Raw genomic sequence first — 16,706 nt, 5'->3', positions numbered from 1 at the left:
TTAAGTACAAAAAGCATTTTATTCTACACCAGGGTTAATAAAGCTACTGTAGGCTAAGACATATTGAAGGATATTTTCGTTAGATTTACAAAGACGTTGAACATTAAAGCCCTTCAGATTCAGAGTTATCCCCGAGCAATAACGCTGGCACACAGCCCACATACACTTAGAATTATTGTGAATCAAATATTCTGAATGTTTACACTTACTTCACCTTTAAAACCCCTGTCAAAATAAAGCTTTAGTGTATTTCTTTAAACACAATAGATATCCAATGATAACTCTTCGAACAAAATTCCCATGTGCAAAAATTTCACTTCTGCCAGTCAATGTCGTCTTAAAGAGAGAAAAATGTGTTAGGACCAAAGTGCATTTCAGTTAGAGTAGCTCTATATATGGTGGACTGAACACATACAAGCTGTTCATGCAGAACAGAAGAGAGCCAGTAATTGTGTGGTATGAAGTTACTGAAGCCAAGGAAACTCAAAGTGATGGCCCAATTGTGGCACTCTGCTTGGCACAATAGTTGATACTCCATCAGATCTTCATGAGCTCACTTTTTCATGATGGAAGACAGTTCCAGAATCTTGCTCTGAAAAAGGGAAACACTTGTTTTAAGGTTCCTCTTCTCTTATTGTTTGAAATGAAGGCATTAGGCTCCTCCAATATCAATGTATCTACCTGAGTACATTAAAATGACTGGAAATTGTGTTAATATCTTGCACTGTACTGTAACAGTAATACTATGAATCTGGTAACCAGTTGGGTTGTAACCATACTGCAAATCAAGAATACCTATGCAGAAATTGCATTTCTTTTTACTTCTATGTAAATATATCATAACTGAAGTGTGTGAATTTGACAACTTTCATAATGTTGCTGTCATAAGAAAACCTGGTCACAATTTAGTTTTCTACCTTTACATTGCATGAATATGTCATAAAGAACTGACCAATGGAAATTTTGAAAAGTGAGTTTTCACAGTAACAGATGTATAGAATATTTTAAAATTCTTGTTTTCGAGATGCAAGATATTATTATGACAATGATGATTAAAGCCCAACTATTCTAAAAAATTGGTTGTACTGCCTTACTCACCACTGACATTCGTCGACCAGCAGCAGGTGGTGGGGTCATGGCAGGGCTTTCCCCTTGAGCCTTGGCTTCCAACTCTGAGCCACTCTTGGACTCTGGACTGTCTGGTAGACTGGCCAGCCTGCTCTCTGACAGCCCTCGGGACATGAAGCTTGCTTTTCTGGCTGTGGGGTAGTGGTCACTGTCTGGCGAGTCGCTCTCCTCACTCACATCCTTGCACATACTAACCCGGCTCTGCTTGCGCATGGCGTTCCGGAGGGCTGCCGGGATCTCGATGTTGCTGGCTCGTAGGGACGCTCGAGGTTGCTGCCCAAGGTTTTTTGAAGGACCAGAGCTCTTTGGTCCAGACTCTTCACTGCTGCAGGAATGGGTGCGGTCTTCCAGGGTATCGCGACGCTCTGTGGCCCCCAGCTGCCGCAGTGCTTGGATCTCAGGTTGGCTGGGGAGATGCAGTTGCCTGGACTGGTGCTCAGGTACAACAGGTGCAGCATCACTGTTTGGAGCCTCCAGGGCAGGCCGAGGGCCACCAGCAGTAGTGAGGGGTGGGTAGAGGGGCAAAGGTTCTACCTGCCCATCAGGCACCAAAGTGTAGGATGGCTGGGTCACATGTATCAGTTTTTGGGGTGAGGAGTTGGTGAGGATGCATATCTGCTGCACCATGGAGTTTTTCTTTGACCTGCAAATGCTCTCGTCGTCTCTGCCATGCTTGCTTCCATAGATGCTCTGCTTGATCTTCTTGACTCCCAAGTGGAAGATCTCCAAGATGTTCAAGAACAGGGACGCCCCCGCAATGACCAGCATGAAGATCATGAAGATGCTTTTTTCAGTTGGCCTTGAGACAAAACAGTCCACAATGTTGGGGCAAGGGTCTCTTTCACACTTGTACAACGGGGCCAATCCAATTCCATAGAGAACATACTGACCCACTATAAAGCCTACTTCCACCACTGACCTGGTCAAGATATGAAATACATATGTGCGCAGTAAGGAGCCTCTCAGAGGGGCCTTCCTCACTTTCTTCTGCTCCTCCAGTTTCCTCAGCTCCTTCTCGATTCTTTTGTGTTCATCCACGATGCCTTCCATTACCTCCAGTTCACCCTTGAGCTGGGCTTTCTTTTTGTGCCTCTCCTTCTCCAGAGCACGCAGTCGGTACAGGGCATGGCCCATGTACACCAAGGAAGGTGAGGAGACGAAGATGATCTGCAGGACCCAGTACCTGATCAGGGAGATTGGGAAAGCTTGGTCATAGCAGACGTTCTTGCACCCAGGTTGTTCAGTGTTGCACACAAACTCACTCTGTTCGTCATCCCAGACGTCCTCAGCAGCCACTCCCAGGACCAACATGCGGAAGATGAAAAGGATGGTCAGCCAGATTTTACCCACAATGGTGGAATGGATGTGGACTTCCTCCAAGATGCTCCCCAACAAGTTCCAGTCTCCCATGGTTGGTCTCACATAGCCTTAAGCTGTGTAAGCAGGCGAAAAACAAAATGTGCTCTTGAACAACTTTATGATCCTGTGATGTAGACTACCTGTCAGATGTTTAGAAACATTTAGCAGAGAAAGCTTGCATTTTTCATTCACAAACTGAAGGAACTGACAAAAGTACCATCCTTGGAATAAAAACATACTGCTTGTACTTTATCCCCTTATGATTTCAGTACAATCAGCACTCAGACCTTTCAGATGTTTAAGCCAACTTCATGAACATGAAGCTAATACCCAAAGTTATCAAATAGCTGTTTTGTCATCAAAATCTTTGAATGTTTTGTTCTTATTTTAAAAAAAGGCCAAGTGTAAACCTGTAAACTGTTAACTGGTAGGGTTTATACTTTACAGATGTCCTTAAAATACAACTGGTATTATAGCCTAGTGGTTAAGGGAGTGAACAAAAAAGAAAGAAAGGAAGTAAAGAGACTTACAGGTTTCTGATAGATGACTTTCAGCACTGAAGCATTATTACCAGAGACACTAGCAGACTGGCTGTATGCCTCCAGTATCCTCCCCTCTTCATTAAAGTAGGTGAGCTCCTCTTTCTGGGCATCGCTTTAGTAAATGAACTCCAGACCCACTGCACAGTGAACTCATACAAGGCTTAAATCGATCTATGGGCAGCTGGACAAGGCCTTAGGGGCATAGCTAGCACAACATGACCACTGACAGCGTCAAGGCAGGAGAGGGAACATGTTAGTGACAATTCCAACAACCTTCTGACCTGTAATGTCCACATGTCAATACCACCGCATGCATGTAGTGCTTAATAGTGACCTGCCTTTTTACAACTTACAGGCAGATGCTTGATGCTCAGGTTGGAACAAGTTGTATGAATATGCAATTAAGGAACCACATCTGATTTGAAAGAGACCAGAGAGAATAATCAATGAGTCATGTCCGATTTCATAGTTAACTGCCTGAAAGGCTATTTTTGGCTCTCACTGTAGTCTATGGATGATGTAAGAGATAGAGGGATCCAAAAAAATGTGGGCACTTGTAACTGCTATTCATTTTCACAGAACGCAACGCATTAAACCTAGAAGACATTTCATTTTCTAAATGTAGTCAAAATAGTTTTACTACCTCATATATAAAGGTTGTTCCAGTTCAGCAAGAACTAAAGGAGTCAAAACAAACCATTTAAGAATTGCTATCTTTTGATATCATTGGGCAAGCTATTTTTTTTTTGGCTACTGAACACTACTGAATTTCATGTATGTAGTTATTAGCCTCTACATCAGTAGTACAATAGTAGATTTTATCACCATGTGAGATTCCCATTGGTCGTATGATGTATTTATGTAATGCATTTTGGGTATTGTAGTGATAAACCATCAATGAAAATAGAAAAGAATACAAGATATTGAATGAATGAATGCAACCCTATGGTACATAATAATTCATGACTAGTAGCAGCATATCAAATGCTAGGTTTATGCCAGAAAGCCGAGTTGTTACTGGAATGACAAAGATAAATGAAAACTGGAGGTCTGAATGGGTTTTGACATCTAGTTGCAATGTGACTGATGAAAGCTTTTTCAAAATGATCTCATGAATAATATGAAGTATACGATTACTGACAAAACAGCAACCAACAGAAGACAACTGAAATAAATTAGCTTTATTTTAAAAAGTGAAAAGACCCACAATTTACAATATATACAGCACATTTCTTTCAAATAAATTGTAGAGAAGGTTGTCATCCAACGCTCAAATGCTTTAACGACAAAATTAAAAACAAAAGATAGAATTTCGATAAGGAATAAAAGAAAAACTCAGTCATTTCAACATATATACACGCCTCTTGGCCTGTTCATTTGTTTAACCAAGAATTGAAAATAAAATCAAGATTCTGCAGAGTCTGGACAATGAGAACAAAAGGCCAACCTTAGACATTTTGTTACAATCCCCAACACTTTTCTGTAACAACTTAAGTACTTGGGGAAACGTGTGGTGAAGCAATAGGTGGAAGCTCTAATAAAAGGCAACGGCGCAACTATTATGAACTACATCCATCCATCCATCCATTTTCTAAGCCGTTTCTCCCTCAGGGTCGCGGGGGTGCTGGAGCCCATCCCAGCGGTCATCGGACGGAAGGAAGGATACACCCTGGACAGGTTATTATGAACTACAATTAACAGCTAAATTAAAGGCAATTTATGGATTTATTTGTAACCTTTGTGACAGCATACTGCAATGCAAAAAACACACTGAATGGATCTTTGTGTACTGACACGTGATTTACGTGACTAAAAGATCAGATGTTCATGTTAGAGGGGGGTCCATCAGCATCCCTACAACATGGTTCATGGTGATATGCTCTCAATAAAGAAGACAAGACACTGTTACAAACTGAGTTTGTATTTCAAGAAAATGAAAACTTTTTGAATGTACAGGTATATGGTCTGTCACCATATAAAGAGCACCTTATGATTTTTAACCTGCTAAAGTGATCTTACTGATGCATGACTATGAGCAACTCTCAGAGGTAGAGCATTCAAGGCAAAAATGATTCCAGTGCACATACAGGAAACCATAAAATTAGCTCATTTCAGGTTCAGACAATGGTTTTAGGGAACCATTTCTTTATTTATCTGTATGAAGAAAGCTGGTTGATTTTCGCCTACAAAATACTGCATCTTTCCATGCAATCTCTGACCCACAGGAGTCTACCTTTGGTCCTCAAGTGCTACACAGCTTGTTGATGTCCCTGCTCCAACATGGCTACTAAACTTGATAAACACTAGGGTGACGCACCCATGGTGGAGCCAATGAAAGGGTCAAATGAACTACAGGGACACGACATTTGGTGCTGGTTAGTGTACCTTCTATGTTCTTTGAAGTTTTTTTTTACAATGATAAACTGCTGATCTCTGCTGAACCTGTCAAGGTATGTTAGGCAGTATATATGCTTGCACCTGGTGACTAACCTAATGAAAGTTTCCCAAATTGGAAACCCATCATAGAGGTTACAGTACAGTACATCTGAGATTCCCTTCACAAGGCAACACTGGAAAAATGCTCATTCTGATGTCCTCAGACGGAACGTTCAAGTTTATCTGTTAAAATTGGCAAAATTCCTGAACAAGACAACTTGGCTGGTTTAGACATCCGTGATATGGGCAACTTCTGTTGGCAAGTGTCCACTTGTGACTTGTGGACCAACAAGAAATAGGACCTACAGGCTCACTGGCTCAGTTTTCCATCTTCTCTTTCTTCTTCAACAGTTTCATGAGCTGAGTGAATCGCTCTTCAATCTGTAACAAGACCGAAATGCTTACGAAAGTACTTCCAGAATCCTTCAAACTACACATGCAATTCTTGACAATCCAACATGTTCCCAACATGTTCACTTCTAGTTGTAGCATGCACAGTAATGCTGAAGTACAAAGATTAAGATCTTATAATGCAAGCATCTAAAACCCGAACTGCTTCTAGACTAACAAGCATTAGGCATGCACAAAATTACCTGGGCCGGTGACTTTTTTAACTTGGTTGACAGTGCAATGAACGTCTTGGAGGAAGCTCCTTTCATCTTTAGCTCAATGAGAATATCCCGGTCTTCATCCCTGTAAATAAATAAATACATAAATAAATAAATAAATAAGTAAATGAATGAATGAATGAATAAGTAAGTAAGTAAGTAAGTAAGTAAGTATGTAAAATAAGTGTTGCCTGAATTGAAACACACTATTGGCTTCAAATGCAGCAGAAGGAGTGAACTCACCTGGTCCACGTCACCACCACTTCCCCTTTCTTTCTAATGACATTCTTAGCTGAGAGACCAGGGGACTCCTGAGGAGACTTATCCCCCTTCTTTGAAGGAGTCTTCTCGTCTTTTTCCTTGCAAGACTTTGACCTCTTCCTGTGCCGCTGTTTTTCATGTCTGTCTTGGTGTTTCTCTGTTCTAGAGCGTTTTGCCTTTGGCCCAGAATGACGTTTCTTACGTTTTCTATGTGTCCTCTCACATGTGCTATTGATCTCGGATGTATCCTCTCTCTCTTTGAATGCAACACTGGAATCAGTGGCAACAGGGGGACATGAGGCATGTGCAGCAGCATCATCAGCTTGCTCAGCTGGGGCCCCAGTGGTTTTTGGCAGGATAGCTAGTGTGTTTCCCTCTAAAACACCTTTAGAAGACGTGTCCTTGATTGACATTTGAGCATCTGTTCTTTCACTTACAGTAACCACCTGCTGAACTGTTGAGCAAGAACCATTGTCCAGGGATGCTTGCAAGACTAAAGTCTTGTCCTCATTACACACTGCACTAGATTCTACTGTTGACTGTGCCTCCTTCTGCTCCTGCGTGGGCTCCTCAGAGGTTGCAGTGGACGTGTGCCTAATCCGCACAATAAAGTGATCGTTGGACCTCTCCATTACCTCTGCTTGCATAGGCAAGTTTGGTTTGAACTGAAACACTGGTGGCTGTGAACTATCCTCACATGTTTGACAAGTACTTGACCCACAGCTTGAATTGTCTGTATCAAGAGAGAGGTGTATGTCCTGTTCAGTGGCGTCTTCCCCATCGAGAAGTGCATCCTCGCTGTAATGGGCACTGATGACACTGCTTGGTGCAGACAATGGCTGTCCACTTGCTGGATGCAAAAAGCTCAAATGGCCATCTGACTTCAAGGGAGATGGAATGGTAAGGGATACAGCCAAATCTTCAGCCAAAATGGAAAAGGGCGGGTGGGAACTCACTGTAGTAAGGCCAGAAGCAGCTTGGTTTGGAAGAGTGTTAGATGGGATTTCTAACAAGCAGCTTTCATCAAATACTTCTGGGTTTAAAGGCATGTGGATTTTGTTGTTTGGAGAGGCAAACTTATAAGGTGAAATTGAGGCCCATGTGAGGTTTGATGGTGTTATGATCTTGCTGGGGGTTATGACTCCAATGAAACTCTCTCCAGCAGGACCTTCCTTTCGTGGAGTATTCAGTGGCCAGTTTTGATTCTCCCCAGCTGAAACGCTAGCCTCCAGCAGGTCTGACCCTTGCAACAGACACCTGAAAATATCTCCCATTTGAGAATCGGTGACCAAATTAAAAGTTAAACTTGATGTCTGCTGCTCTGTAAGAATTTCAAAGTCTGTCCTGTCCTGGGAAATACGGCGGGCATAGGTGGATATTTTATTCTCCGGTGCAGGGACACTCTCTTGGGAAGATTTTTCAGAGGTGAAAACAGCAGGCAGCTGGTCTGATGGCTCTGATACCGGAGTCTCTCCTTCCATGGTTGCTTTGATATTTTTACCTCTGCTGCCAAGACCTCTAATTTTACCAGGCAAGCTGTGCAGAGTAGTCCACTGCTTGCTTTCTTGGCCCCCAGCTTTGTCCTTTTTATTTGGTCTGTGTTCAGCTGTGCTTAAAGGTTTTTTAGCTGGAACCTTATGAATATCCAAACTGAAACTCTCTTTCACCCTGGAATTTAAACATTTGCTTTCAAAAGAAGTATTCTTGGAAAGTCCAGATGCACTTTTAACTGCTGCTTTCAGCTCCTTGAATAGGAAATCAAACTGACCATCCACAAAGTTCCACAGCTTTTGTTTGAGATCATCAGCTCGCTGCTCAAAGATGCGGTTTACAATGCCATTGCTAGACACCTTGCTCATAACAGAAGAGATTATCTTATTGAGCCTAGATTTGATCTCATTTCCTTGAGAGCAAAATTTATGAAAGTTAACACCATCAACAAATTCTGTAAAAGAGGCCAGAGACATGTCAACAATGCAGCAAAAAGCTGACTTGGTAACATTTTTGTGAAGTTTCATGTACTTTCGCCTTAGCTCTGATCGAATATACAACAGCATGTTCATAAATTCAGCAGATGTTGTTACGGTTGCTTTGTGTGGAATAGCAATCGTTTTAAAACGCCTCTTGTTGAAAGTGGGACTGTCTTTAGAAGCGGCAGTCAGATTTCTGTCCTGTTCACGTGTTGGAGTAACAGTGGGTCTCACTTGAGATGTTCTTTTTTCTAGCCTTGGCGACCTAGGACTGGGCTGATTTCTTGACACTGATTTTGTTTTTTCATGTGGAGGACTCTGTATGATCAAAGAACTTTCTTCATCACTCCTGCTGTCTATCTCCCCTTCTTCAAGTTCTTCTATCTCAACAGTAGATGAGAGAACTTCTTGCTGATCTTTCACCACACTGTGCATGTCTGACAAATCAGGTCGCTTATTCTCTTTGTTCATGTCCATCTTGATCGTATCCTTATCCGTCACACTGGCTGAAGTGGATAAATCTTTATAAAAAACAAATTGTGATTAAACTTCTAAGCATGTATAAAACAAAGTACCTATAAACATAAAATTGCTTCATGTAGACAATGTTTAGCTCTGTTTATGCAACATTTATGAAGTTCATTTATATTACTACAATTATTTGTTCAGTTAAGCAGCACTTTCAGTCTTTTATTAACAATTTATAATAACTACAAGAGCTTCAGACTCACCTTTACTAGGACTCTTAACATGTGGCTCCTTTAACAAACTATGCTGGACTTTCCTCATCTGGCGGACTGGACTTGTGAGAGGGCTAATAGCTTCTGGAATTACTCTGATGTTGCTCAGGGTAAGCATCATAGAATCTTCATCCTGGTTCACCACTACTGAATTGAAAGGCCTGGAGATCTGCAGCTCGTCCTCTGTGGAATCTGGCTGGGAGGAGCTTGCTTGTTCACCTGGCGTTCCCTTCGCTCTCAAAGTGCTGCTGGTGTTGACCGCCCCAGCAAGCCTCCCTTCCGATGGTCTTGAACAAGAATCTAAGTTCTCACAGCCTCCCATCATTTCCACATCTGAAGCAGTGGTTTGTGTATCAGAACAGCTATGTTTGCTTTGTGGGTTAACGTCTATACTGACAGTGCTGGAAACAACTTCCAAAGACACAGAGGTGTCTGCATTAGAACAAGCCTCGGGGACAGCATGCACTTTGACAGAGGTGGACACTTTCTTCTGAGATATATCAATTTGAACTGTTAATGGGGTTTCTTGCTCTGGTTTGCATTCTTTGCTAGAATCCTCTCTACTCCTGTCCTCCTCATGCTTCCTGACAGAAGCATGAGAATCTTGCTTCTTGCATACATCTTCAACCGAATGAACAGACAGACTATTACCTGGCACAGATCGTTCACTAGGCAAAGAAACCTTAGCAATCACAGTTTTATCCGCAGCACACTGAGAACTGTCTGTACATTTCTCAAAAGAGTCACCTGAATAATCTGTATTTGTAACAGAGGTCTTTTCTTGTGTCTCGAAATCAATACAAATTTTCTCAGCTGGTGTCATAACACCTTCACACGCCACTTCACCAATACTGGAATATTCCAAACCCTTTTCTTTCACTACCAGATCTTGAAGGCCTGTTTTTGGTTCTTCAGAACCAGGAATTAAGTCCTGACTCTGGCTTGGCTTCGTGCCTGAATTGCTCTGGTTAAGCTGCACAGCATCTGTTGCAGATGCCGAGTCAACATCCATAGCTTCTACTTGGCTGTTTTCTGTTTCATCTATGACACAGAATTCCTCTCCTAGCTCAAATGAACCTCTTTCCTCAGCTGAATTGTTCACGTGAGCATCCTCAGAAGGTTGGATAATCAGCTCTTTAGGTATAGCAGACTGGCTTTGCTTTTTAATTGGCGAGAGAGTGAGGTTTAAGGTTTCCATAAAAGATAATTTTCTCTTTGGACTACTTTCTTCTGCCATGGCAGAAATATCACAGCTGCTTAACTTCAATGGAGGCCGCATGTTTACTTTTTCATTTTGACAGTAAACAGTTTCACCAACATGCCCATTCTCAACAATTCGAGATTTCTCAGGAATGGCAGACTTAGCAATATCTGCAGCAGGTATATCTTTTGTTGATTTTCTGTCTAGAGTTTGTCTGTCTTTATCAGCCCTCCTTCTTCCCTTGTCATAATCAATTTCAACACATTTCTCTTTCACACTGTGCTTATCAGAGCTTTTATTTCTAGAATCTTCAAGGCTGCTGGATGCTTTGCTTCTGGATAACTGCTCCTCCCTTTTACTAGAAAATTTCCTTCTGTTGATATCCTCGTCACAATCTTTTCTCCGAGTACGACCACTGTCTTGATCGCCACGTCTAACAGGGGAAGATTCTCGTCTACTGTTTCGGACATCGTCATGGCTTCTGTCCCGCCCATCTCTAAAACGTCTATCAGTTTTATCAGCTGCCCCTCTCGCAATGCCTTCTTCGATCTCTTTTGCATTGCGTCGCTCATGTTCTTTATTGGTTTCTGACCTAGTGCTTCTCCTTTCCTCTCTACTGCTACTGTTTCCCTGCTGTCCATTTCCTCCTTCGCCTTCTCTGATCTTCTTTTGCTCATACTCCTTACTCCTGTCACTCCTGGTGCGTCTCCTTTCTGAATCTTCATGCCGCCTCTCTTCTTTTCTGTGATGCTCCCTGGACCCTCTTTTCTCCATCTTCCGGTCAAGGGAGACACTTGATTTCTCCAAGGAGCTCATTTCACTTACAGAATGAGCTCCGCTCCTACTGCGTCTATCCTGTTCTTGTTTCCGGCTTTCTGTCTGTGTGTCTGAAGTCACTCTAGATGGTCCTCTGGACAACTGTGAGTGGGATTTAGATGGGGAGACGTGATGTGGTTGAGAGAAAGGACTCTTTGCACGTCCGGACCTCCTAAGTACTACAGGATCCTCTTGCTGCTGATGCTGGCTTTTGCTAGATGCACAGTTCATTTTCTCAACCTCCCTTTGTGATCTCTCTGATTTGTTTACATCGCACAGAGTTTTTTCTGAGGTGTTCTTCTCTTTAGCATTACTCTCCATGCTCTGCTTATTACACTGTTTTGTCAGACATTCCTTATCTACCTCCTTGCTATCCATCCGTGTCCCAGCAGTTTCATCACAAACTTTCTGCCCTGCTGTAATACAATTTTCAGAATTCAAGATCTCACTGTCAGAGCATGCATTTCCCCTTTCTTTGCCACTGGACTGGACACGTTGGCAATCTCTCGAGCCATTGGCGTCTTTACTTTGACAATGCAAAGGACGATCAAGGTTACTTCTGGTGCATTTCTGGAGCACTGATGATGGTGAAGCATCTGCCAACGTTACCGGGTGAACAGGGTAGCTGGACAGTCGACTTCTATCCGTGTGCTCCAATGCCTCTGCTAATCTCCGACCTCCTCTACACTCCTGGGACCCTTTTGAAGAGTTTACAGGGCTGTTCACATTGGGGCCGTTCACATTGGGGCCAGTGTTGGCCTGGTTCCTCAGGCAAGTTTCGTGGCTTCGTTCTATCCAGGATTGATGGAATCTGCCCCGACCAGGTCTGCAAGAGCCACATCCAATTAAGACAAATGTAGTGAATGATGTGGCATGGAACACATGTTTATTTTTAGTAGGAATCATAAGCTCAGTGAATTTAATGAATAAAATACACAATGTACAAATGTGTCATAAAAGGGTGTCATTTACCTGCTGTTTAGTTTGTTTATTTCATCATCTTTTCTAATGATCTCCATTCTAGCAGTCTTGATAAGTGCAGAGATGTTTTTCTTCAGTACAGTGTTCTCTTTGTGTAAGCTTGAGTTCTGTGATAACAAATTGAATAAGTCAAATTTTTAAGTGATTTAAAACAACATCTGTTAGCCATCTTGTTTTCAGTTTATAGAATTCAATAAAACAAATGAATCACTTAAAAAAAAAATATATATATTTTTTTATTTATATCTTGTTACATTCACTTCCATTACAAGTCAAGATCGTTTTTCCCTTGTCCTGTTTTGGAGACGGAGGTTTTGTTAAGACAGCGGCAAACAAACAATAAAGTACACACCTTTGTTTGCATCTGCTGCAATTTTGCAAGCAATTCCTGCACCTGGTTTTGCGCAGCATCAAATTTACTTTTCAACTGTAAAGAAAAGAATAAACAACAACCACAATTAAAACCTTTTAAATTTGCTGACTTATTGCATGTTATTTTAACAACAACTACCAGCCTTACAGAACATCTACCGGTCAGACAGCAGTCACCCAGCACTCTGCCTGTTCATCATCCTGCCATCAGTATACAGGCTAGAACAACCCGGTTAATGAACAGTTTCGACCCACAGCTTGTCAGGCTTCTGAACAAGCTGTGAAGCTTTGGGTCCTTCCCCAGCTACCATTTTCAGTCAGTCACTTTGTCAGCATTATTATTATTATTATTATTATTATTATTATTATAATAATATAATCTCTGCTATGGACAATAACACCTAAGTCACTTTAAAGAACAATAACACAGTCACTTAAGCCACTTTATAACATATATTTAATATATTTCAATTTGCTTTTTATATTTTATTTTTATTTATTTACTTTCTGTAGAGTGATTAGCTGAGCCCCACCACAAGCTTTTCAATGCATAAATGTCCTGACATGTTGTGCAAATGACAAATAAACTTGAAACCTGAAACTTAAATTAATAATAATATTTATCATGGCTGTTTGGTTTAGAGAAATACGGTGAATGTTAAAAATTGTATACCTCATTGTATGTTGCATCTTTCTCTTCTTGCTCCTTCGTGATGAGCTCTTCATACAAATCCATAGACTCTTTCACCCTTTGTGGGGAGAGGAAACTGTTGACTTCACCTGAGGGAAAAACAGTGATGCCATGTCAGACAGAAGCACATCCCTCTACAAAAACGAATAAGGGTAAAGCACAACTTGAGGATTTGTGATTTTCATAGTAAGATTTCTACATTATTTAACAGCAATGATGGGGCCTCAATCAAACAACTATCAATGACACAATACGCACCCCTTTTCTACAGGAAACCATAGAATAAACCTGATACACTTACGGTTGCCTCCATCACCCTTGGGACTGTCATCTAGCCCTGAGTAAATATCCACAGAGTCTTCATCATGATTCAGTGAAGAATCTAAAAGAAATACACTTTGTTAGAGTATGTGAAATAGAATTATGAAGTTTTAGCTTCTTCTACTGCTGCTCTCCGTTTTACTTAGTCTGCTGTTTACTAGCCTTTATGATAACATGGCTTTGTTTACCCTTGGATATTAACAAACAATCCCCGCAATCTGATTACAATGGTCAGATCACAATTCAATCAAAACACAGCATGTTTACACTGTTTTCAAACATAGCTTTCAAATATTATTTTCCTATAAAATATTTGTTTATAATACAAAATGAGAACCCCATACCATACTCCACACATAATAAATTCCTTTTGTGTTCATAAACGTGTCCTGACGTCCAAAAACATTAAATGTGCTTGACTACCTTGGGATCGGGGCAGCTAGTCTTTGTTGAGATTTTATGCAAAGTGTGGGTGATAAAGACGTTTTAGGTGGGAACAGACTGAGTGCGAAATTTCTAAACCAATCCAACAGCTTGTGAAGGCAGAGCTCATAAGAAAAGGCGATGAAGCCCTCAGCAACACAGTTACATTATCTAATAAAAACCAGGTTGATTGTTTTGCTTATGTTATCGACTGGATGTTTTAATTTAAAAAAAAGAAAAACAAAGGACTTCAAGAATTTTGGGCCATTTTTTATGACAGATTTTATAGCAATCAAGCAAAGTTTAATCATTCGTCCCTAGCGCCAGATCAGGACTGGTCCCATTTCTGCCCAGCCAGAATGAAACGCGTTTCAATCACTGGCGCTTATCTCTTAAATGCATTTGTTGACACCTTCCAGATATGTCATCCACTGTTAGTGTCTGCAGCTCAATTTATACTGGAAAAAAAAGAACCAGAATGGCTTGTGTAGAATGATTTTATCCCTTAGTATTAGGTTGATAATTTATTAATTAATTACTTCCAAACCTAAACAATCACAGACACCGATTCGTTCATCTTACCACGACGCCCTTGCCCAAGATCTTCATAAAGCTCATCCAAAACACTCTCCTCCATGCTTTCTGTCAGTCACGACACGCACACCATTGCTTGACGTGGCTGAAAGTGAGAGAAAAAGGCAAAAGTGTTATTTCAAATGTAGACCCATTATACAACACCAAGCAAGAAAAAAAAACAATACTAGATGAGCAAAAAAACTAATTTAATGTGACCTAAACCTGCTCACTGTAACAATGAAACCATAACAGGTGGAAGTCTCGATCAAAAAGGTCAGCAACAAAAAAAAAGGACTAGTGACATTTTCCAGCCACTTAGCTACACAGTAAAATATGAGACTGTGCAGTTACATCAAGCTGTCAACCTGCCTGAATTTCAGTTAACTCATTACTGTCCATCAGCTAAACTTAATATGAAAAGTAAAAGCACCGCTGAATGTGTGCTGATTGATCTGAAGTGATTTTTAACAGTTATACTTTGGGCGAACATCTTATTGAAGCCAGTGTGAATTTCCCTCTTACTCTCAATCAAATTTGGATTGTTTTGCCACAAATCAGATCATCAACCTCATGCTAATATGAGCAATTAAGGGACGAAAACTTGCTTTTGAGCCACATGGCTTGCTCAACTAAAGCAAAATCTTCAGATAGATATTTAGCAAAACACGGAGACTAATAAAAGACCTCAGTAGGTCTGTGGAGAGTACAAAAAGCAGACACAAGCCCAAAGCTAACGAGCTCAAGTAGTACTTTTCCGCCTGTTAGCTTCGATGCTGATGAAGACATGTGTTAGACAGTTATTTTAAAGATCAGAACCATCCAGCTGAAGCTGCTGTAGGTGGTAAACACGCTTTAATATGCGGTAAAAGTGCAGCTGCTTACCTACAACAACAACCTGTTAGCCACCGTTAGCCACCCAATACAAAAGCTAGCTAGCTAACAGTATCAGTGGACTCGTACACGAAGTCATGGAGCTCGGATTAAAGCCTTTATCGCCGCTCAGGGAGAGAAATGTCCTCCAGACAGAGTTTGCGGAGAGGCGAGGCGGTGAGTGCGCTGTGTTTTTATCGCTGCTCCCCGTTTCGGAGGTTCTAAAGTCCCAAAGTCTCTCGCTGGCCGGTACCGACAGACAGAGCCGCGCGCCAACCGAACTGCTTTGCAAAACAGGAAGTGACGACATTTTCCCGCGAACTCTGCGTCGCCTAAATTAAAATTCTGCTTCGAATATAATAAAAGAAAACAGAAAGCAATAAAACACGAGTCCTGGGCTGAAAGACTGTGCTCACATACGCTTACACATACACATATATACACACACACACACACACACACACACACACACACACACACACACACACACACACACACACACACACACACACACACACACACACATATATATACATATACGCACACACACTACACACACACACACATATATACATATACTCATACACACACATACATACATACATATATATATATATACATATCCATCCATCCATCCATCCATCCACTAAGCCGCTTCTCCGTCAGGGTTGCAGGATAAAAAAAGAACTTCCAAGACTGGAATTCAAACTAAATTTTTTACCGAAAAAGAAAATGTAGTATTAAAATGTAGTGTGATACTTACATGTTAATGATTCTGTGTGAGTAATATTAAATGTTGTCTATTGATGGTCATTTTCACTGGGAGTAAAAAAAGTTTTTAATATTTAATATCATGTGGACATGCATGTTTATATATTTAAAGGACAGTCTTGGAAGTGGTTGGAAGTGGAAGTGGAAATGGCATGTACATGTAAATGTCTGGGTAAATTATCCATCCATCCATCCATCCATTTTCTAAGCCGCTTCTCCGTCAGGGTCGCAGGGTGTAAAACAATAATAATAATAATAATGTTACATTTATATAACTACTTTCACAAACCCAAGGTCGCTTGCGTGTGTGTGTATGGTGTGTGTGTATATATGATGTGTGTGTGCATGGTGTGTGTATATGTGTATGGTGTGTATATGATGTGTGTGTACATGGTGTGTGTGTATATATGATGTGTGTGTGCATGTGTGTGTGTATATGATGTGTGTGTGTGTTTGAGAGGGAGAGATGGTGTGTGTGTGTGTATATATGATGTGTGTGGGCATGGTGTGTGTGTATATGATGTGTGTGTGTGTATGTATGTATATGTGTATGGTGTGTGTGTGCGTGTGTGTGTATATGATGTGTGTGTGTGTGAGAGGGAGAGATGGTGTGTGTATATGATGTGTGTGTATGTGTATG

General features: G+C 41.1%; 2 protein-coding genes across 2 annotated transcripts; both read right to left on the bottom strand.

Moving 5' to 3' along the window:
- On the bottom strand, window positions 1-3,145 carry gja10b (gap junction protein alpha 10 b). Its single transcript, XM_017697741.2, has 3 exons — window positions 3,018-3,145; window positions 1,099-2,561; window positions 1-592 (listed from the first exon to the last, which is right to left on the bottom strand). The coding sequence occupies exons 2-3, from the start codon at window positions 2,536-2,538 to the stop codon at window positions 554-556; spliced, it is 1,479 nt and encodes a 492-aa protein (XP_017553230.1). The 5' UTR covers window positions 2,539-2,561; window positions 3,018-3,145; the 3' UTR covers window positions 1-553.
- Window positions 3,146-4,215: 1,070 nt separating this feature from the next.
- Window positions 4,216-15,584, bottom strand: casp8ap2 (caspase 8 associated protein 2). The gene is made up of 10 exons (XM_017697742.2): window positions 15,308-15,584; window positions 14,432-14,528; window positions 13,407-13,487; window positions 13,088-13,194; window positions 12,395-12,469; window positions 12,034-12,149; window positions 9,036-11,887; window positions 6,317-8,825; window positions 6,059-6,158; window positions 4,216-5,846 (listed from the first exon to the last, which is right to left on the bottom strand). The coding sequence occupies exons 2-10, from the start codon at window positions 14,484-14,486 to the stop codon at window positions 5,784-5,786; spliced, it is 5,958 nt and encodes a 1,985-aa protein (XP_017553231.2). The 5' UTR covers window positions 14,487-14,528; window positions 15,308-15,584; the 3' UTR covers window positions 4,216-5,783.
- Between the last annotated feature and the right edge of the window lie 1,122 nt (window positions 15,585-16,706).

The sequence above is a fragment of the Pygocentrus nattereri genome, chromosome 4 (genome assembly GCF_015220715.1).
Source record: "Pygocentrus nattereri isolate fPygNat1 chromosome 4, fPygNat1.pri, whole genome shotgun sequence".
Lineage (NCBI taxonomy): Eukaryota > Metazoa > Chordata > Actinopteri > Characiformes > Serrasalmidae > Pygocentrus > Pygocentrus nattereri.
The sequence above is the reverse complement of the archived record's forward strand: the minus strand, read 5'-3'. Positions and strand labels throughout refer to the sequence as shown.